This window comes from Platalea leucorodia (assembly GCF_965183815.1).
Source record: "Platalea leucorodia genome assembly, chromosome: 14".
NCBI lineage: Eukaryota > Metazoa > Chordata > Aves > Pelecaniformes > Threskiornithidae > Platalea > Platalea leucorodia.
The window spans coordinates 6350079-6373095 of NC_138836.1; the positions used below are offsets into that span (position 1 = coordinate 6350079).

Below are 23017 nucleotides of genomic sequence, written 5' to 3' on the forward strand. Positions count from 1 at the left end.
CTGTCTTTTTTAAAAAGCAATCCTTAACTGTTCAGCCACAGCTTCACCAAAGTCAGTGTCCCCACCTCAAGCCAGTTTTGGGGGTGGAAGGCTAAAACGGTGCCGCCCCTGCGGCACGGCCGGGGCGTTGGGTCTCGTCCTCGCACGAGCTTGTGTGTCCCAGAGAGCTGAGGCAGAAAACAAGGCAAATGATTCAGTGATACGCTACATTTGCAATCTTTAGTTTGTACATTTTTTTTTTTTTTCCAGTTTATCCTTAAGATAAAAGAAAAAATGGAAGAGCACAAGTTTGTACAAACCCAGGACACAGATTCCAAAAAGAATAATAATAATAATAATAAAAAAGAATTAAAGAGATAAATAAAGGACTGGTTACAGTTTAGACCATAATTTAACAGGCACGGTTACCTTCCAAATAATGCTCCAACAAATGCAATCGCTTTTGAAAGGACTTAAAATAGAAGGGAGATAAAAAAAAAAAAAATCAAATCATGATTAAAAACTGCTCTTCTCACAAAATAAATAATTTAAAGTATCTGTGATGTCCCGCAAGCAGAGAGGAGCCCCTGGATGGGTTTTGCATCAGGCCCGGGGCAGCCAGGGGTTGATCGGGGGTGGCTGGCGGGGGTCGAGCTCAGCCCCCCCAGCCCCAGGGACGGGCAGAGCTGGGGACAAGTGATTATCACAGGGCTGCTTTTAAGGCTTCGCAACAGCACTTTTTGCTGTCTTTTTTTTTTTTTTTTTTTTAAAAATCTGTTTGTTTTTCTTTCTTAAGGCTCAAGATTATTGAAAAATAAAGTTAAAATCTCCTCCTGGCTGGTTTTGCTATTAGTTAGAAAAATAAAGCCTCTCCCATGCTTGTCCCTGCGCAATCTCAGCTCGCATCTCCCGCGCTGCAGAGCTGACCATCGCTAAGCCTGACGCTGGCCACTTAACAGAGCTTTGTTCCAAGTTAAAAGCACGCCGTTTTGCTTTTTTGTTTTTATTTTTAGAGAAAAAGACACTTATCTATACAAAAATACCTCTGACTGCAAGAAAACCTAGGACTGCTCCACTAAGTGTCATTTTTTTAGCTGTTGGAAAAATAAGAGCATTTAAAAAATCTCTAAAAAATATGTATAAATCCCCTCAAATTGGTAACGAATCATACACAGTACATACTAAAAAATATTTAAAATAGAGAATATTCCTCACAGAGGACTCTTGAGTTTTCTCTTTTTTTTCCCCCCTTTTTTTTTCTTTTTTTTTTTTTTTAAAATTACTGCTAAAAAAAAAAAAATCATTACAAAAGTCCAGAGAACAGACAGCCGAGCTAGTTGGTTAGAAATCTCAGCTCCACGCCGCGCCCTGGAAGCAGAGTTAAAGTCCAGTCCTTGGAAAGTCTGTACCGAGTTTTGCCGGTTCTCGGAGCGGTCTGGCCACTTCCCGGAGGATGCTGTAGTGCAGAAGGCTCGAGGCGCTCTCTCCTCCCTGCCAGCTTTAACTTTAGCGTCTTTTTTTAATTATTATTTTAATTTCAAAGAAGGAAAAAGTCTGAGGAAGTTCTCTGTTCTTCTTGTTGCTTCTTTCGTGCTTTTTTGATTTTTTTTTTAAACTTTTTTTTTTTTTTTTACATGGCTTTAGGGTCTGGTGAGCTGTGTGTAGACGGGCTGTTCCCAGTGCTGCGGGCTGTGGGTCTGGGGGATGGAGGGGACCCCAGAAGTGTCTGCAATGGGGGTGTACATGGGGCGCTGCGTGGGGTTCATGTAGGTGAAGGTGGAGTAGAGGCTGCTGCTCTGGCCGGCGGCGTGGCTGTAGTAGGAGCTGGAGTTCTGGTGGTCGGTGTAGTCGTACTGGGAGCGGGTGATGGTGGGGTAGGAGGAGCTGTAGTGCTGAAGGTTGAAGGAGCTGTAGTTGATCTGCTGCGGGGAGTGCTGCTGCTGCTCGCTGTAGTGGCTGGGGCTGAGCTGCTCCGTCTTGATGTGCGTCCGCTGCTGCGCCTGGCCCTGCTCGCCGCTCAGCGCCGGCAGCCCGTGCTGCGCCTGCGGCTGGGGCTGCGGCGGCGGCTGCGGCTGCTGCTTGGACATCCAGACGTGGCCGGTCCCGGCTTGCGAGCCCGATGTGCTGCTGATACCGTAGCTGCCGGTGTAGGTGACCTGGCCGGGCTGCCCGTGGGTGGCCGGGACCCCCGGGTGGCCGTTGGGGGGGAGGTACTGATCGAACTCGTTGACGTCGAAGGTCTCAATGTTGGAGATGACGTCGCTGCTGAGCTCGCCGATGTCCACGTCTCGGAAGTCGATGTGGGGTGGCTGCCGGCCGCCTTCTTGCAGAGGGCGGCCCTCCCGCTTCAGGTCCTGCTTGCCCGGCTGCGCGTCCGTCTTGGGGGTGGTGGGGGGCGTGGGGGGGCCCTGCGATTGCCCTGTGGAAGGAAGGAAAGGGCACAGGCGTGAAGGGGGTGTCGCTCCTGCGACGGCCGGGCACCCCTGCACCCGTGGCTCCCTGAGGCGGGAGGTGCTGCCAGACGCGATAACACCGTTAATAGTTAACCCGCGGTCCGTGGGGCAGCCGGATAACAGCACATTGCTTCTGAAAGCAGTTGTGTAGGGCAACACAACCATCTCCAGGTGCAGAGAGACGCGAGCCCTATCAGTGCCGATCTTTTGCGCTGGGTAAAATTACCGAGCCTTCAGACATGAGCTGCGAGAGCAGGGCCATCTTTTGGTTAATTTTTTTAAAAAGTGTGGATTCATGTTTCTCATGGGCAGAGAGGGTGGAAGCAGCCGCAGGGGCTGGCATGCACAGGCGAGCGTTTGTGTGCCTGTGCTACAGGCAAGGCTCGTGGGCAGCTCTGCCCCTCTCCGGGTGCAGCCATCTCCTCCTCACGGTGTTTCTGGGTCTCTCTCCCTTACCTAATGCCAATTTCAGCCTGGGTTGGGATGCAACTTTTCTTAGGTAGCTGTGACTTAACCCCCCGCTCCCCCATAACACCCTGTGGGGCTGCGAGTACCTACCCGAGTGCTCCCCGGGGGAGTGCACCTCGCTGATGCTGGAGGACGACTGCGGGGAGTCTGCCTGCAGCGCCTTGAAGATGGCGTTGGGGGAGATGTGGGTTTGCTCGGAGCCCTCCTCCTGCTCCGACTGCCCGTTCTTCACTGACTTTCTCCGCCGCGGCTGGTACTTGTAGTCGGGATGGTCCTTCTTGTGCTGCACCCGCAGCCGCTCGGCCTCCTCCACAAAGGGACGCTTCTCGCTCTCGTTCAGCAGCCTGGGGGAGACATGGGGGGTGAGGGGCTGCAGCTCACGGGGGGCATTAGCGGCTCCCCCCCGTGGCATTAACACCAGCCCAAAACTCTCCCCTGGATCACCTCAAATGGCAATGCAAAGCCCCCCCCCAATATGAACCCCCTCTCTGGGGCACACGCTTGCTGTCACCCCCCTCTTGCCCCCCCCAGATTGCTTCGGTGGCTGAACAAGAGGTGCAAGAGTGGCGGCAGGGTCCGGCCCTCGCCCCCCCAGCCTGTCCCCCCACCCCATCCGTCCCTGCAAGGGCGCACGTCCCGTCCCCGGGGCGCCTTGGGTGACGGCCCCGTCGCTGCCTGCCAGGGCCAGGTTTGCTCACTGCTTTCTCCTCCTGCCGCAAGAGCAGCCGCAAATTTAGGATTTCCACCCCCCCCCCCCGCCGCCTTCTGCAGTCACGGAGTAAGAGGCGGCCAGGTGACTCACTTTCCTTCTGTTTTTCTCCGCTCCCTGCCTTATTTTGGAAGTCGGAGGGCACCCAGCCATGTGCCACTCATCGCAGCCACCCACCCGCCCGGGGCTTGGCACAGCAGCGCGGCCGGCGCTCGCCCTGCGCCCGGCCTCTGCCGCCCCCTCCCCTCGCCCCGCATCTCTTCTCCTCCCGGGCCAAGCTGATGCAATCCAGAAACCCATCGTTTCCTCCGGACAAGAGCAGAAACAAACGCACGCCAAGGGAGGCCGTGCTCGCCCGGCGGCGGGGGCCCGCTGCGTGGGGGCCCTGCCAGCCCCCCCGGCCCCCTCCCGCCCGGCGGGGCCGGCTTCCACCCGGGGCATTGCTCAAGGGCAAGAAACCACTTGCAAAACCCGAAGGCGGCCACAGGGAACTACTTTCCCTACTTTTCCCCTACTATTCTGGCCTCTCCTACGCCCAAGAAGTTTGCCAGCGCATGCAAAAGTTTTCAGCGAGTTTTCCAGGCTTGAAACCATCCTCTCCCTCCTCTTCCACCTCCTCTGACTGCTGGGACAGGCTAGAGCAGACTTCGCAGGCTGCAGCCTCCCCCCAGCATCCCCCGCTGACCCGGCCCGGCCTCCCCACTCACCTCCAGAGCTTGCCCAGGGTTTTGCTGAGCTCCGCGTTGTGCAGATGCGGGTACTGGTCAGCCAGCTTCCTCCGGGCCGCCTGTGCCCACACCATGAACGCGTTCATGGGTCTCTTCACGTGGGGCTTGTTTTTGCTGGATCCGTTCACCCGGACCGGCATGGGCACCAGGGTCCAGTCGTAGCCCTTGAGCACTTGGCTCACCGCCTCTCGGATGCAGACCGGGAATTTGTCCTCGTCGCTCTCCTTCTTCAGGTCTGGGTCACCCTTGGGGAAGGTGTTTTCTTGGGGTCTGGTGTTCTCCGTGTCCGAGCCGGATCCAGAGGGGCAGGGAGACCCGGCGGAGTCATCCGACATGGTGGGGCTGGGGGCGTCGGAGATACATTTGTCCTGTTCTTCTGTCATTTTCATGAAGGGGTCTAGGAGATTCATGCGAGAAAGTGGCAGGGGGGGGACAGGGGATGAAAAAATTATAAAAAAAAAAATCAGGTGGCTAAGGGGCAGGGAAGGGTTAAAAAAAAGTAAAACTAGGAGAGACGAAGTCTCCACCAGCGTGAAGCCCGGCTGGGGAGAGGAAGGAGAAAGCTGAAAAAAGTTTGCAAAAGTTTTTATTGTTGTTTTGCCCTACCCCTCTAAGTCAAAAAAAAAAAAAAAAAAAAAAAAAAGGGCGGGGGGAGAAACTTTTGCAAGTTGCAGGAGAGAAAGGACGGGGGGGTGGGGGGGAACAAAAAACCAAAAAAAAACCCGGAGCGGCGGTGGCGGGAGGCCGGTGCCCGGCTGGGCAGCGCGGGGCCGGGGCGGCCGTCGGTGGGCAGAAGCGTGGGGCCGTCGGTGGGCGGCGTGGGGCCGGGGTGGGCAGCGTGGGGCCGGGCGCGCCCCGCCGGTCTCCAGCGCGGCTCTGCGGCCCGCGCCGCGGCGCGGGAATAAATACTCTGCGCGGCGATTTCGGCTCGGGCGCGCTCCGCCAATGGGCGGGCGGCCCCCGGGGGCTGGCGCGCTCGCCATTGGCTGCGCCGCCGCCGCGGGGAGGGGCCGGCGGGCGCGGAGCGCCGCTCAGCGCCGCGCAGGGGGCGGCTGCGGGAGGGCGGCCGGGGCGGCCGCGGGCGGGGCGCGGAGCGGAGCGGCGAGTCCCGTTGCGCGGGTGCGGAGCGGCGGCGGCGGACCCCGGCGCCTCTTGGCACCGCTGCCCCCCCCCCCTCGCCGCGGCGTTTTCTGCCTTCCCGGGAGCTGCGGAATGAGCGCTGCGGGCGCGGGGGGGGGGACGCGCTGCGGGTTCGCGGCGGGGCGGGCGGCCCCCTCCCCGCTCCGCGGGCGCGCAGGGGCGGTGGAGCGGCGCGGCGGGGCCCCGCGGAGCGCAGCGCGGCGCGGCCGGACCCGCGGGCGGTGCGCGGCGCCGTCCAGAGGGGGCGCCAAAGGCCCAGGAACGGCGCGCGGGGCGGGGGGGGGGGGGGGGTGGTGTCCGCGCCCGCTGCGCCCCCGCCCCTCCGCGGCGCCGCCCCTGCGTGGGGGCAGAGGCGGGGGGGTGCGTGACACCTAAACCACCCCAAAACCGGAGCGCCGCGCCCCGTCCCGTCCCGCTGTACGGCGCCCCCCCCCCCCCCCCCCCCCGTTATTCGCAGCCCGGTGGCCCCTCGCGTCCTCCCCCGGCGGCCCGCGGGCGCTGCCCGGCTGCGGGGTGACGGCCCGGGCTCTGCTCTGCGGCTCGGTGAAGCCTGTGCTGGAGCTCTGCAAGGGGGAAGGAGGTGGCTTCCCCTTCCCTTCACCCCCCCCCCCCAAACTTTTGCCGAGTTGACCAACTCTTACTGAAACAAAACAACGACAAGTAAACAGATAAGCACCGGGAGCTTTCCAGGGTTATCTCTAGATACATGCAAATACTTCTCTTCATAGCAAATCATACAGCATGTGCGTTTTTATTAGCAAACTGCTTTTCTGTGCACATTAAGAATTAAGTATCACTGATGCTGGCAGGAGAGAAGTCGTTATCTAGATAGAGAATAAAGCAGATCTCATCTTATAAAGCCTAAAGGAGAGGGGGCACTTGGTGAGAACTGGATTCCGGCGCAGATGTGTGCGAAGGCAGCTCCAGCGTGCGAGGCAAGCTGTCCGCCTTCCCCGCATCCCTCCCATGCACGCTCGGCTCCACGAGCATGTTTCGGGGGGGAGAGACCTTCTACCAGTTCTCCCTTTACAAAATACGCAGTACATAATTTTTCATTTCAACTCGAGCGTTAAAGTTGGTGCTTTATCGAAGTTGCTTTAATTTGCTGCTTTAATTTGCAGCCTTTGTCCTGTTGGACAATCCTCGGGGCAGCGGCTGGCTCGGTAGCCGTACCCTGGTGCGGATCCCTTATCACGAGTGTCACCGTTACGTTAATAAGTGCGTTTTAAAGGTATTGGAAATGGCCCATGAAAAAAAAGTAAAAAAAAAAATGAAAAAGGCAGCGGGGGAAGGAGCTCTGAATAAACGCGTTTGAAAGCAATCTCCCTGGTAGACCCTGCTTGTCTTTTGCTATCTTCCCTGAGTGGGTTTTTTTTTTTTTTTTGCTTGCAAACTTTTGGAAAGTAGTTTTCTTTGGGTGAGTTTAAAGGTAAGTGTCTGTCCTGTTTCCAGAGCCTTTGTCTGAAAGAAGAGGGGGACTGAGAGCAGAGGGTGATTTTTCTTCATGAGCGTTTGGGGTTTCTTATGCCCTGCAACACCGAAGACGGTTTTCACAGCGCTGTGTATCTTTACTCTGCTAAATATGCAGTAGTCCAAGAGAAGATATATGGAATTTTGTGTTGTTATTTGGAGTGAAAAGGGTAAACTTATAGTAAATGTTAAAGGAGATAATTTTGAAGTGTTTTCCCTTGGCAATTTCAGCTCCAGGCTAGTGCATGAGTGGAATTTAACTCAACAAATCTCTTTTAATATATGTATTTGTTATAGGAACATCAAAGAAAACTCAGGCAGTAGATTGTTCTTATCTCAGCTGGAGCTGCTGTAGCAAAAATCTGAACAAATTTACCTGGAGGAGAAAAATATGGTGACAACAGATTGTTCCATGGCTTTACTGCTGATTGGCAGAGATAAACACAAAAACAATTTGGGAGGATAATTGCTTTAATGAAAAGTGTAATAATTAGAACATTTTTCATTCTGAAAGTCCATCTGCTGAAAGGGACTCTGCCTTTTCATTACAAAAGAATCTGTTTTAACAAAAGAAAGTGGTTTGACAAGTTTGAACAATAAACAAAAGAGAAATGGAAAAGAGCTTTCCAGTTATGTTATCGTGTGTAATTTTATAATTTCTGAATTATTATTTTTAATACTTATTCTGTGGGCTATTTAGACAATAAGGACAAGTTGATTAATCACAGTCGTTTTGCAAGGTTAGAAGTTTCCTTTAAAGTGACAAGCTGCTTTTACGTCAGGATGGAAGTTTTCTTTTCTTTTTAAAGAATTAACATTGTTTTATCCTAAGCGGCAAGCTCAGATATCAGGAAAGATTTTTAGCAAGAAGTGTGTGGATTATAGCCCTCGTTTGATGTTTTCTTTCTGCCTTGTGCTAAATCAAATCACCGGTTTTTAGGGAACAAGCTTTCCAAGCCTCTGAGCAGAGAGTGGAGGAGACAGGAGTTTTGGTAGCAAAGGGAATAGCACCCGTGTGGGGTATTTTGGGAGGTTTTTCTCTCAAACCTTACAAATACAACATTGATGCGCATCAGATTTGCTGTGCTGAAATGCTTTTACTGATGTTTTGTGGGAGCTGGGGGGGTTTAATCCAGCTCCCTCTTGGAGCCTGATTCAGGCTGCTCCTTCGCAGAGCCTATGCGCCTCTCCTCCCGCTGCAGGCGGTCCGAGCCCCCGGCCAAGGGGTGGCTGTTGGACGGGCGCTTGCTTCGCCAGGGAGGCTGTGATGTCACGCCGTCCCCTCTGACCTCACACCAGGCCAGCGGTGCCTCCGTGCTCTGACACAAATCCGTCTCCCCTGGTCGGTGAGGAACCCAAGCTGGCGCTGCCTCCCCATTCCGAGAAACGCTTTCGCTGCTCGCGTTTGCCGTGGTGCGAAATGGGGGCAAAACTCTGAGATTTGGGTCATAGTAGAATTCTCTAAAAACAAAGGCATTCCCGCACCAGATCTCTTCATTTTGGTATCAAAACTGTATCGATCATTGATCGACGGCGTAAAACCTGAATGCCACATACAGTCGTGCCTTTGAATTTATCTGGGACTGCCTGCTCCGGTGTTTTTGGATGGCAGCTTTCGGCAGGCTTGTCCTGGGGGTGGTGCAGCGCCGTTAACTGCAGTGTAATTATCGCTCTCTCCTATAAAAATCACTCCCTGCTCAACAATGACATTTTATTAAAAATGAGAGTTGTGCTGCATCGCACCAAGCACAAAATAATTCCAGCAGCCGAACAGTGCTCCGGGTTTTTCCTCGCTAATGAACCAGGGCTGCGAGTGGGAAGGGTCAGCCGTCCCCTTGGCCGCCGCTGAACGTTTTCACGTGCAGCGCAAGATGTTAGTGTTTTAGTTAATTTTTCTCCATCACCTTTTTTCAGTTGTGGTCAGATCTCCAGGGCAGGCATCCTACATCTCTCCAATTTGGGTGTTACTGCGTTAAGCGACACGTATTTCTTTCCCATCTCAAAAGCATTACTGATGCAGGAATGGAGCTTGCCCTTTGGTTTGTAGGGTGACCTGCCCAAGAGCCGTGGGACCGGCCACGGTCCCCAGGACATGAGGTCGGTGTCGAGCCCCTTCCAAGGTGGCCCTTGATGCCATGGCGGATTCGAGCTGGTCCAGAGGTGACCTCGTGCCACGGCTGTTGGACACGTCTGCCGCGGCCTCCCGGGCAGGGTTTGCAGCCTCTGCCTTGTGCAGAGCTGTGGTCGTCTCCCCTTTTGTACTAATCTATTTATTTTTCAAAAGCCCCAGCGTTTCTCAGGCACATTCTAACATGTCCTTATCAGAAGGTCGTTGTACAGTTAAAAAAAAAAGAAAGAGCGAGTGATAGCTGAGTGGTGATGTGCTGGGGGCAGAATCGTCATTCATTTTGTTAAATTTAGCTAAGAATTCCTTGATATGGTGTATTTGCATCATCGTATTCATTTTTAAAAATCTACCTATTTCTCTGGCATGTTGTGATAATATACCGCGCTCAAAAGCTGCTATGGCTTGAGCTGGAGACAACAGAGTGTGCCGATTTAAGCTTGGGAAGTGCTGACCTGGGAATGGGTGAGAAAGCTGCAGGATGGGCATTTTTTCCCCCTTTTTTTGGCAGGTCAGGTAACAGGGAGCTTGAAGACTCCAAGGCAAGTGCCTGAAAGATATTTGCTTTTACAGCGTTTTAATTCATGCCTAAAAATACTGTCTTGATGGACTCACTATATGGAATACAGTGAAAGAAATTCAGAAGTTTCAGAAGAATAATCTCAGTGCTGCAGTAAAATTATTCTGATTATTTACAAGGGCTGAGGCGGGTGGCAGCGTTAATTTGACCACGTCTGTCTGTTTTAGCTATTAAATAACTGCACACTCATTGTGGCTGGTGAAATAGCATCACTTTAAATAGAGTCGAGATTTACCACTTAAAATATAATCCTGGGAACACGAAGCCGCCGGGGGCCAGATCCTGCCGGGGGTGATCAGGATTAGGCTGAGTCCCAGAGACAGCGGTAAAGGCATTGTAGTCTTTTGGATCAGAGAAAGGCTATTTCCCCTTGGAAAGGAGTTTTTAAAATGCTAAAACCATGAGAATCTGAGAAAAGGAGGGGGAAAGATGGGGATTTTTAACTTTGCTAATAAGAAATACCGGTGCTGATCAGCAGCTCCCCAGTTTGCTGGGCTGCTCCCCCGCAGGAAAATCCAGTGACGGATTTATTCTCCCTCGCATTTTGGAGTCCGGATCTCCGAGCTGAGCAGCGCCGGAGGACTTGTAACGCTCCCTGGCTCCGGCGCAGGCTCCGCCATAGTAAATAGACATAACCTCACCGTTCTTTTCTGCTCTTTCTCCCACAGTTGGAAGCCGCTGCGCACAACCTTGTACTTCACAAACGCTCTTTTCTGGAGATTAAAGCGATACATTTTCAGGTTATTTATTTATTTATTTGCTCACAGTGTTTGGCTCAAAGCTCTGCAAACTTGGGTAAATGGAAAATTTGTCAGGCTCAGTTAAAGTGGAATGAAAATACCCTCCCCAAAGTGCCGGGTTTTTCTCCTAGGAAAAAAAGAGAATTATTATTATGAATTTTTCTCTTTCTAAGGTGCACCTTTAACTTGTGTGAATACTTTTGGCCTGCTCAGCGATGCCTGTTGCTCTGCTGTCGGCTGTGGACTTGCCTTGTTTGCCAGCCACAGCATCCCCCGGCCGTCCCCTCGGAGCGGATGTCAGCCAGAGCTGGAGGCGGTTCTCCATCAGATGCTAAGATAAATCAATCTGGTTCAAATCACTCGGGGTAAACTGATCAAAGCCAAAAGTAAAGCTCCGGTAATGAGGACAAAAGATGTAGTTTTCATTCATAACAATACTGAGCTCTCCAGAAGAGGAAAAATGCCCTAGAGCGAATGCTGGCGACAAGCGGTCAGCATCATCTTCTACCTACTTTTTTCCGTTTTTTCTTACAAATGGATGAGCGCCCCGCCGTCGGCATCGCTGCTGCGCTCGCTGCGGCATCAGCCACCACCGCTCGCGTCCTTGCGCTCGTGCAGGGACATGCGCGGCGTTGCAAAGACTCGCTCTCTTAGCGAGGTTCAAGAGAAGGAGGATTGCTTTGGAAAGTATAAAACCTGTTTATAAATTAAAAAAAAAAATCCCTCAACCCAATTATAAGTCCTGGTGGTTTCTAGTTTATATATATATATATATATATATATATATATATATATATATAAGTTTTATTTTGATCCATTTGTTCCGTCCAGCACACTCCTATAAGTGGCAGTTCGGGTATAGCGCGGAAGCGAACTAACATGCTGTGCGAATCGTACATGATGTTTCATAGTCACATACAGATAAATAAATGGCTGTAATTTTAAACCGGCCCTATTATGTTTTCCAAGCAATAGTTCAAATTACACAGCCCAGTAACAGCTTACAAGAAATCCATCAGAATTGGAAGGGGGAATAAAACTGCCATTCTCTCTACCTGTTTGTGCAGCTCCTTGCTAATGCAGGGAGAGCCCGACTGTTTATTTGGAGAAGTAAAGTTGTGGAAATATACTTGGAGGGTGTAATGTGGACAGCACGTGTTTCTGGGAGCTACCTGAAGTCTGTGTCCTAATGGCTTGCAGATGTCCCCGGGTCACCGATTTCCTATGGGCCAACGAACGCGGCAGCACCCACCCCTCCCGCTCTTCAAATTAAAAAAAGGAATAATAAAAAAAAAAAGGGGGGTGGTGGATATAGTGTGGGGGACGTTCGACTTCTGGAACTTGTAAAATTGTTTGTTTGGGTTGTTTCCAGCTCCCATCCCACCGCTGCTCCTGAGTGATTTGGAAATTGTAGCTGCCAGGTCCATGTTCGGGTGGAACGATGATTTATTTGAAAAATAGAGAAATCTGCTATGGGATCACTTTTAGTTTGCTCAGGGTGGGGAGTTTATTTACACTGGGATTATTTATGTAAAAAACCTGCAGTTTTCTCTACTGAGTAATAAACAGGGATTTGTTTTAGTTATATATATATATCTAAACACAGATTCACGTATGCATGCACTCGTATATACTGAAAATATGTATAGCTGTGTCTTGCTGTTCCTCTTTTATGCCAAGTGCATAGCTATGTGCCCAAGCGCTATATAAATATTTTATTTTACATAGAACATAAATCTTAAGACGCGTCTAAATTTTGATAAAAATTTTTTTGCATTTTGCCTTGTACTTCTTCCTCAGGGCTGCTGGAAGTGGGGAAAGCAAAAGGTGTGCGCAGGGTCACCCTGTTCCCTCGCTTCTCGGTGTCTGGCTTTGCGCAAGTCCTTTCCTACGCCCGATGGGCGCCCACCGCGGGGGATGCTGAAACTGCCACAGTCTGGGTTCGCCCTGCTTAAATTTGGGCACTTTTTTGCCCCGGTCCCTCTGCCGCTGGTTGCGGCCATGTCTCTCCATCAGTTAGGGGCAGAATGTGACCGGGAGCGAGCACTGAGCATTTTCCTAGCCCCAAGGATGCTGCTGACTGTGGGACATAGTTTTCCTGCTCCCCACGGACACTGAAGGTGCTCCGTCCTGGGAAGCAAGAGACACGGCACCGAGCAGCTCCCAGGCTCCTTTTCCCATGGGAAAAGCATTTCAAGGCATTTTTAAGCTGCCTGTTTTTGACGGTGGCGGCTGGACGGCATTGCTGGGCACCCAGGGACTTGGGGCTGGTGGTTGCTCCTACCAGAGCAGCATCCCTGAGACGCTCGTGGTTACTTCACCCATTTCCTCCCTTTTTTGCCCCGTGCTGATTATTAAGGGAGTTTCCCGGAGCGGGTGGCCAAAGGGGCTGGGGTAAGGACTGTGAGCCTTGTTCAAAAGGCGCTGAAATGAAAGGCTGATTTTAAATACCTGCCCTGGGGCTGGACTGAGGTCCAGGTCTCCGTACGGACCCATTCCGACCTGGAGCCTCCAACGGGCAGGACAGCCCAGCAGCCGCTCCAGCGCTGGGCAGCTGAGCCAGAGGTGCTGTTTTAATTTCTCTCTAAATGGCTATTTACTCCGTAAACAGAATTGCTTTTTGCCTTTTTTTTTGCTTTAACAATGAAACTTTGCAGGGGCGTATCATTTATTCCATTTTCCTTCTATTTTCATTTGCTTTATTTATGTACCAAAAAAGAAGGAACGGCTGTCGCAGGAACAGCATGCTTACGGTTAAAAGAAAAAATAGCATAACACTCATAGTGTTAAAATTAATATAGCAAAGCAGAGTATGATAGAAAAACAGAAATCGGGAGGGCAGGGATTACTGGTTTTTCTGTGTCTGTCTGTCTACCTGCCTCTCCTATCTGTGACAGATTAGAAATATGCACTGGCCATTTAGCTTGGCAAAAATCATACTTTTTTTGCACGAACATGAGAAAAAAAATCATCCTGCTGCTAAGTGGGAAAAGCTTATTCTGAGAATAACACCATCCAGCTCCCAGTTTTTTAGCTAGAAATGTTTGCTATTTCTTAATAATAACACAGAAAGTCTCAGACTCCATGACAGAATATCATTATATTTTCTGGTTTTAGGAAAAAACCTATTATAAATATGTCTCCGAATGGTGTATATATACCTTGGCTTGCAGTTTAATTTGCTGTCAGTCTGAAACCACTCTTTATCGTAATCCTGGGTTCCTACTCATAACATACAAAATGATTTTTGACTTTGAAGAAAAGGATGAAAACAGGTGCTGCCTTCAGAAAAGACAGACAAAACGCCACTTTCCCATAGCCTGGGCGAGGGAGCGATAGCCCGCAGGTCTCTGGGAAACCCCAGCAAAAAAAGACATCCTCAATTTTATTTTTTTTTTTAATTTTTTTTTTAACATTTAATTCTGAAACCTGCACTTGAGAATTTAGGGCTACAAATTCTACTTGCCGCACTTATCCAAAATAAACTCTTGGCTGAAGAATAATATTTTAGTGGAGTAAATGAAACGGCCGCAAAAGAAGCATCATGAAAACGTACCTTCGTGTGGAGCATGATTGTCGACTTAGTCCCGACGGGCTAAGCGCTGTCTTTTACAGCCACTTACTCTGGAGAGACTTTAGTGGGAATTCAGGGGGATCCAGGGAGGGAGATGACTTTTAATTTGGTGTTTTTAAACATAGCCCAGGTGCTCGCAACCGACTGTTGTGATCCCCCACCCAGTCTGTCCTCAGGTAGTTAACATTCACCAAAATATTGATGGCAGTTACCTTTCCTGCCAGCTCTTATCTGAGTGGGCTTGAGTAGGACTTTGGCAGTGCCTGAAAGGAGGTATTGTTACCTTACAAAAAAAGAAAAAAAAAAAGGAAAAAAGAAAACAAAGGAACAAGAAGAAAAAAAAAGGGCAAAGAAAACTGGAAGAGCCAAGTTGAGAAACAAAGGAGGATTTTGGATCAGCTCTGCCTGGGACAGCGCTGCTCTGCCAGTCCTGGGATGGGACCATACTCGGCCACCGGCCCCAGGGCCTGGCAGTAGGGAGTGTTTGCTCTTTATAAAACAGTTGCTCTTTTTTTTTTTTTCCCCCCAGTCTCCTCTTAGTGAAGCTTCTTAGCGTCCCTTTTGTGTGCCTAAACTCAAACCAAACAGAGTATGTATATGTGTCTCCTCCTGCCTCATCAGTGCCCTGCATCCTCCTTTTGAACTCCTGCTCCAATTTCAGCCAAATTCAACAAAGAGGATGTTGAAGAGATCAGTTTTTTTTTGTAATTTGTGAAGATATAGTAAAATACTGCTGAGAAAAAGCAACTTGACCTTCCCCTATACTAGACCTCAGAGAATCCACAAACGCTGAGGACAATCCCTAGGAAGGCAGGCTCCCGTCTTCTGCTGCCCATACAACTCCTCGTGCCGTTTTATTTAGTTATTTGCTTGTCCATCACCTTGTAATTTGTTCTAAGTTGGCTCAAAGACTGATTTTTGGGTCTGGAATCAGATCCTAAATCTTTTGGGGTGTAACAGTCCAGATTTGGTGTCCAAACCAAATCCTTTCCAAGAGGTCTGTTTCTCTGAGACAGTCCCTGAGAAGGTGGCAAATCTGAGGTTTCCAAAATACCTGAAACTACACAGATAACGCCTACATTTTTTCTATATTACTGCGGTAGGAGGGATATATTTTGGGATAGGAAAAAAAATCCCCCGAAGAAAATCAAATCCAGTCTTACTGGTCTTGCAGCATTTGTGCAAGAAAAAGCCAACAACTGGGCTGACTGTGGAGCATGTCCATGTGTGAGAGGAGACCTCTCTGGCTGGATAAGGCTCTTAAGGCAAATATCAGAAATTATTGGACTATTTCAGGGGAATCGGGTGGGTTGGGTTAACGGAGCTAGTGCTCTGGCCCGTTAACTCCCTGCCTGGTGCTGCCACCCTCAATCAGAGCCTTCCCAGGGGAATTGGTTCTTCCCTCCCATGCAGGCTAAGCCCTGGCAATCAGCAGGATTAGCCTTGTACGGCAATCAGCCCTTGGAGGTTGACCTTGCAGGATGCTGAGTGCTTTCAGCTGACTCCATGGTGGGGTTGTGACTGCTTGGTGCTTTGTAGGAGCTTTCTTCTGCAGTGGCTCATGGTGGCCCCAGGGAGGCTTTTTAGCAGAGCGTTAGGGTTCCTCACTTCAGCTGAGAAAATGAGGCTGTTTGCCCCCACCACATGCCATTTCTCCAATCAAGCAGTTCCCTGTCAGCCCCAGATGCTGATTAATTTTCAACATCTTGTGCCTGACTTGCCTGATCTGAGACCGTTGACTCAGAAAACAGGAAAGGTCAGTTTGACTAACATCTAACCCAACGCACCAGGCTTCGCATCCAAAACAAACAGCCGTTGCGCAGGATGCAGGCTCGCTGAAGATGATTCCCATGTGGAGAGAGGGCAGGTGAGAGGGCAGGTCCGTGTGCTTTCTCACCGTGCTGACATCCCAGGACTGTCCTCCCCTCCGACAGCGGGAGGGGGAAGGTGTGGAAACCCTCATGGGTTGGAAAACTGGGAACATTTTTGCAGAGGGATTGTTTCACTTAGTTAAAAAGGGGAGGGAGAGCAATGATCTGCTGAAATCTAGGAGAAGGAAACCATCGTTGCTGGTAGTGTAAGAACCTGGTTTCTAATCTCCTTTGCACAAGGTGGGACAATACCCTGTGGCTATGGCTTGGGGAGTGTTTTCTTTCCCAGCACACCATGCCTGGTGATGGGCTCACAGGTCTGCAGAAAAGAGACGATGAAATTCTCAGCACAGTATCAGCTTTCTACTGTATTTTTTCTGGCATGCAAACAAAGAGCTTGGCCAAGGAGATTGACAGTGCTTTGCTAAGTGACTGTGCCCTTGCGGTGCCATGGAGTGGCTTGTTTAGTGGAAAGATGTTGTTAGGGATAAGGAAGACTGGAGTGATAGAGGGATGCGGTAGTAGGTTTCAGCTGTGTAGTAAGTCATTCTTGAGAGCTACCTACTCTGCCAAGGTCCCAGCTATGGTGGCCTCGGGGGTCTGAGTTTCAATAAGCCATTGATAGTTCCCTGAGGCCGAATCAACCAGATGGTTCCTTGTGGTCTCCAGCTCCTCAAAACAGGACCCCAATTATGAATATAGCCCATCTACAAGATCGCGCACTTATAAAATACCCTATACATGAAGCATGCGGTTTGGTTTGTACAGAATTTTAGAGAAACTGTTTTGTGGTGGAATCTCTGGATGTAGAGTAGTCACAGTAATCCATCACTTTAATGGCCTTACAAAATCCGCAGAGTCAGTAATCTGTGATAAGGAAATCTCCAAACCATAGTGTGTCCTCCTTCTCTTTGCCTGAGTTTAGGGCGGCATCAGTTGAACAGCCTCGGCCTGGCTCTGTTCGTGCAGGTAGGATGGGTCTGTGTTACAGCAGTGTAGGAATAGAAAATGGGTATTTGTGCTTTATGGTTTAAGGGAGGCAGAGATACCAAACTGACCCAGAAGGTTTTTTTTCCTGATCCAGCTGCTAATGCAGTACCCTGGAGAGGATCGCAGTATTGCAGAGCCACATTTGACCCGGTACAGAAAAGGGCTGGAGGAAAAAATACATCCGTGTTCCTTAGCTTGGGAACTTGGCCTTGGCCTGAGGAATAAGGAGGTAACCCAGTCACTGCCATCATTGTGCAGTGTTTAGATGTGGAAAGGGATACTGCATTTCCACAGTAATTCCAGTTAGTGCTCCCCTGTCCCTCCCACCACCTCCAGATTATATTTCTAAATGATCTAGGACATTAGAGCAAAATCAGTAGCTGATTAGCCAGCCTGCTTGGCTGCAATCACACCTTTCAATATTAATTATCCGCTCCTTGAATCTGATGACATTGAACGGCTGCAGCGAGGGCTGCTCGGTGTTCGGTATCGTTGGCCGAAGACAAGGATTTAAAGGGACAAAGTGCCCGCGCTCGCCCAGCCAGCGGGAAATGAGCGCTTGTTTGCAAATGTGGTTGAGGAACGTGATCAGCTCTTCCAGTGGTCTTAGCCTGAAGGCAGCCAGTCTGATAACACGGACCTGGCTGTGCACCTCAAAGATCACGGGGAGGATTTGCATTGCGAGGAAAGACAGAGGAGAAGCGAAACTGTCCGCTGAGGGGTTGGGGCCAGGTTCTGAGCTGGTGGGAGCTGGTGGAGCAGTTGGCATTAGCAGAAATGCTGCTTGTCTAGGTGTGTTTCTGGGGAACACAGAGGGTTTTGCTGGCTCGGTTTGGCTCGGTGTGAAGATGTTCAGTGGCTTAGGCTGAGCTCTTGGAAATCTGTTGGAAGTCAGGTTGGAAAGAGATGCTCCAGTGTGTCCTCTCCAGGCTCCAGCCCTCCCTCCTTCTTTTGTAGGTTGAAGCAACATCTTTATTTTGCAATTCTGGTTCTTCTGCTACTAAGCAAACTCCAAACCCAGGGCAGTACAAGAAGAAGAACTAGACAACCTTATTCACAAAGTTTTTCTCCAAAACCCAGCAAAATTACCGTATGCAGACTTGAGCTAGCGTGGATTGTGCCTGACTGATTTGGTGTCTGACCTTGCCCTGCTTCTGGCTGGTGACATTTCTTCCCTGGCAGAAGATCAAGAGCCAGCCCTTGGCTTGTGGCCACCGCAGGGGACAAGCCTGACCAGTGGTGCTCACGGTGAAGGTGCAGGAGGTGAATGTCTGCTGCTTTTGTGCAGCCGGGAGGGGGGATTCGAGGTGCATGCCTGCAGTCTTGGGCCAGGGGCAGGCGTGGAGCTCAGGTGGTGCCGAGACCTGCACGTGGCGTGTTCCCATCACGGAGTTCAGGCAGAGTTCGGCCCCGGTGCTGGAAGCTGCTGGAGATAATGCAAATCCCACCTGCTCCTGCCAGCTGCGTGTTTCCCCCCTGGTCTAACCGCTTGTCTGCATATCACAATGAACCTCAAAGCTCCTGCATAAAATAACACTTTATTATTATTAATAATAATAAGTAGAGGTAATTTGTGATTCTTGAAACTGGCCCAAGCCACCAAATTCAGATCGAGATCTGACTTCAACCTCCTGAATGTGGGGGTTTGGGCTAGTCCCTATGTATGCATGGGACCAGTTGTGAAATTTGGAGTTCAGATCCTAAGTCCCTTCCTCTTACCCCTGAGCTTTCAGAGCTGCGGTCTGGCTCCAGGCCAATGTTTAACCATTATGAAAACCTCTCTGTTTAAGGGTGTGCCACCTGTGTCTTTTTTTTTTTTTTTTTTTTTTTTTTTAAATTATGATCTTCAGGAGGGTGAATTGCATTAATGAGATTTGCTTGTAACTGCAGGGTGATCAGTAGGGTTTGCTCGCAGTGGCGAGGTTTGCCATGGTGGAGAAAAATGTGGGTGCTGGTGAGTCCATATGAATGGGATGATGTGACCTTGTTGGTCTTTATGGCCATTTTTGCATGCTTTGCCTGCTGGAGCATCCCAGCCTTTGCAGTGGCATCGGCACAGGCTGCAGGAATGGGGTGAGCAGCAAGTGTAAGATATTACAGCTGGGCTTTTCAGAAGAGCTGAGAGCTGGGTGCGGCATGAGACCATGCTCTGGTGCTGGTGTGCACCTATTGCACATCTGGCTCAAGAAGGCTAGAAATAAATTGCTCCCATCCTATAAATCTTGTTCCAAAGGTGGGGTGGAGGTGGGAGAAACTCTTATTCTGTTAGCAGGTCAGATGGGTGAAAGCTTTTCCTATTACTAGGGCATTCACAAAAGCTTTCTCTGGGTAAATTCTCTTATATCCAATGCATCTCTGTGGCATGTGTCCACAAGGCAGTCCTTTCTCAGTCGCCACATCCATAGGCCTCCCTTCCTCTCCCTGGCCATCTTCTGCCACACAGCTTCATCCTTTAGGAGCTCCGTCCTTTCCCAAACGGGCTTGAAACTGGCCAAAGGGTGGTCGGTTTATCTAAATAACTTTTGAAGCTATCAGACTGACAGATCCAAGGACACACAGAGGGAAACTGCACAACTGTGCTTTAGAAAAAGAATTAAAAATAAGAGAGGTTGAGGTTGAATTTTTTTGTGTGGCAGCTTTCAGGTGGGGTAGCCAGCACGCTTCTTGGCTCATCTTGGTTTTTTAAGATCCAGCAAACAGAGCGAGGGTGTTATGTGTTCAAGAGCTGCTGGAGAGCGGCCGTGTGTGAGCGGGGAATGTGGCACAGAATCTGCCCCAGCCCGTTTGCTGTGCTTTGGAGTCCCCATGTGTACTGGGGTGTCGCTGCCAGGAACCCCCAGGAAACAGTTTGGTGGCAACAGTGCAGCCATCGAGCGTGAATCTCCCCTGCCTTCAACAGCAGAAACAGGGTACCACGGGAGAGAGCTGAAATGAGCTCTTGGGGTCATGCAGCAGGTCCTTCCCAGAGGCAGCCCAGAAAGTTCTCTGACCTCCATCCTCACCCAAAACCCGGGCAGACCACGGAGCAGTCCTCTGCAGAAGGCAAACTCCGCCGTTTGCAAAACTGACCTGTGGTAGATGAGTTTTTGCAATACAGGAGGGTTTGTGTCATTCAAAACCAAATTAAAAAAACCCAAAAAACCTCTGACCAACCAATTGGCATTTTTATTCATAATTTTTCAAAGCTGCAAGCGTACAGCCTCTCCCTTGTTCCAACAAGCGTGGGTGGGAGAGGGTTTGCAGCCCAGCCTGCACGCCCGGGCGCGGAGGTGGGCAAGCGATTGCAGGCTGGCTCTGGCCGAGAGTTGGCTGTGGCACAGCTCTGCTTCCAGGGCTAAGGAGAAGCCAAGCCAGTGGGAACCTTCTCCAGCATAGTTTTATGCCATTCACAGTAATTTTTATTTATATGTTTGCTTTTTCACATGCAGATGGCCAGCATCAATGGCTCAGAGCTGTAGTTTGCATCCCAGAGCCAAGCAAGTCGTCTTGTCCTGGCTCAGCCTTCAAGCGAGCTAGCTTGCCCATGTCTGCCTGGGCTGTTGCTATCTCTGCGAAGTGGGTAGTTCGTTCCACAAGCTTCCAGCAGTAGGCTGCTGGCTGTTTGCATCATAAACTAGTGTTTAAAGTGTGGTTATGGTCAGAAAAGAGCCAGAGAGCAACTGTAAAAATGACATCCTAGTTGTTTTTTTTTTTTTTTTTTTAATATTTATCCCTTGTCAATGGCTGTCCGTATTGAATTTGCTCCATTTATGAGTCACAGTGAGATTTCTCCCTCCCAAACTCAGCGTGGCAGTTGAAGGTGCTTTCACTCTTTGCTTTGCATGGCAAAAGGAGAGCGTTGGAAAGCAAAGGGGTGTGCAGCCACTGTTGCTTTGAGACACACAGGCTTCCAGGGCACGTGCTGGACCCAGCTAAGACTGCTGCATGCTCAACCATGCCTAGTCTCAGTTTATGCGGACCGAGTGACCGGGAGTACGTTGTCTGTGTGTGGACTCCCTCTTCCAACGAGCGTGGGTTTGGGCAGCCCTTGAGAGGGCTACAAGCTAGGTGGTAGGGGCCCTGAAAGAAGACTTAAACCCGCATTGAGCTGGCAGCAGAGGTCTGCCCATCATGTTTCCAGAGAGAAGTGGCTTTTCCCCAGGAGGAATCCAGCTGGGAGGCTGGTGACCATCCCACAGCAGAGATGGCTCAGACCAAGAGGGCTCTGCTGTGGAAGCTCTGGCTCGGAGCAACGGAGACTTGGACTCTGCTCCACCATCAATGGATTTTATTGTCCTGCGGGGTTTTGCTCCAACACTTAATTCAGCAGCTCCATTCATTTTGATCGGTACGTACATATATACCTTGGCACTTGGCTGCCAGGACAGGCCAAACGGTATTACGCAGCCCCGGCCAAAAAGCACAGGGCGAGGTAGGGAGGTTGCAGAAAAATTCCTCCCTTGCTCGGGTGAAGTTCCTAGAATCTGCGGGGAGGTACGGGGCGAGGGTTGGCACCGGCGCGGCAACCCCGCCGGCTTGGACAAGGGCTTGAGAAACTTCTCAGCTTGACTTCGAACCGCTCCGTAAAAAATTCAGGACAAACGTTGGAGGTAAACTGCTAAATCATGTCTTAAATCCTTTCCTCCGGAGTCAGATTCCACTCCCGGCCGCTTACCCGGCACATCTGGAGAAGGGATGCGAAAGTCTGAAATTCACTCTAAACACCCCTCCTTTCCCTTCCCACCTCCTCCTGCCGACCTGAGACCTCCTTGAGCGCGGGCAGGGATGGGAGGGGACACACGGCGCTAATTACTGTCCGAAACGTGGGTGAGTTACGGCCGCTGAGCACACAGGGCTGGTTTTGTGTGCCGAGTTGGGTGTGGGCATTGCTCTTTCCTCACAAAGGTGAGACCTCCAGGTTTTGAAGTCAGAAAAAGCCCCAGTCCAGCTCCTGAGATCCTTCCTTAGCTTTTTGCCCTAAAATTTGTATTTTCTTAATTGGAAGGACTTGTACAGAGAAAATCCCGAGGTGGGTGTTGGGTGGTGATGGGACTGTGTGGCTGAATTTGGTGTCTGCTTGGGAACAGTGCGGTCCAGAAAAGCTACTGTAAAGACATGATTTGGCATTTGGTGCTAATCAGGGCAAAAACAGTGGTAGAAACACCATATCTGGGGAAACCTTGTCCGTGGTGCAAGGTCGGATAGTTTTGGTGGGTTATATTTATGTAGTAGTGCTGGATGATTGGAAGTGAGGGACATCCAAATGTCTTGTTTTCGGTTTGCTTTTAGGCTGGTACCTAAACTTGAAACATGCAGCTAACCCGCTTGGGCAGAAATGGTGGGAGATTCAGATTAAACCTGTGCTCCCCTGCTGTCAGGCAGCATGTCTGACAGACGATGTGCATCTTCGGCGGGGCGAGATCAGCTTCTCTTCGCAAAGATCATTCTGTTTATTATTTTTCCAGTTCGGTTTGGAAGGTGCCTTGAGAAATCACAAGAGAAAAGCAACTCCTTGTGAGACTTGAAGCTGCTTTGATTCAAGGGGTTCAGAAATCCCAGGAATCCTTATTTTCTGTCTCTTTAGAAACTGGAATTTTTCGGCACCGTTGCCTGTACTGCTTCATGCACGTAATGATGCAATGAGATTCCCACGGACCTACCATCTAGTCTCTAAACAGAAAAAAAGAGTTACAGATACTGCATTGCTCTGTGGGGAAGGAGCAGATGGGCAAAGCGTTTTCTGCAGGTTTCTGTCTGTGACTGTGAAGAGAAAGTGGTTCGTTATTGTACGTCTGCAAAAAATTAAATCCGTCATATTTCCTAGTCTGCCTGAGGTTCTGAAGTCACAATTAATTTTTCTTTGGCATAGGGCAAATTGTTGGCCTCCTGGGGCTCCCTTTGGACAGACTACTGATGGGGACAGTAACCAAATATGACAGTGCTGCATGTTGCATTTCCATTTTCTTTACAGAGCCCCACTTCCTTAAAATTAGGTAAGATTTATGATTTCTTCTTTGATACGCCAGCCAATAAGGAAAAGTATATTTAGCCCAACTTAGAAAACAATGAAAATATTTTCTTTAGCAGAGAAGTTCCACTTTGTATAGTATGTCTGTCCCAAAGAGTGCACTGAGGGTGGAATGGCCTGACCTCCGGGTCCTGGGGGGGTGAAGAAAAAGTTTTTCTTGAAAACCTGTATCCTGCTGATCCT

General features: G+C 50.1%; 1 protein-coding gene across 1 annotated transcript; it reads right to left on the reverse strand.

Moving 5' to 3' along the window:
- Positions 1-1619: 1619 nt before the first annotated feature.
- Positions 1620-4747, reverse strand: SOX9 (SRY-box transcription factor 9; the record flags this gene model as incomplete). Its single annotated transcript, XM_082326818.1, has 3 exons — positions 1620-2398; positions 2991-3244; positions 4317-4747. The coding sequence occupies 3 exons, from the start codon at positions 4745-4747 to the stop codon at positions 1620-1622; spliced, it is 1464 nt and encodes a 487-aa protein (XP_082182944.1).
- Positions 4748-23017: the final 18270 nt, after the last annotated feature.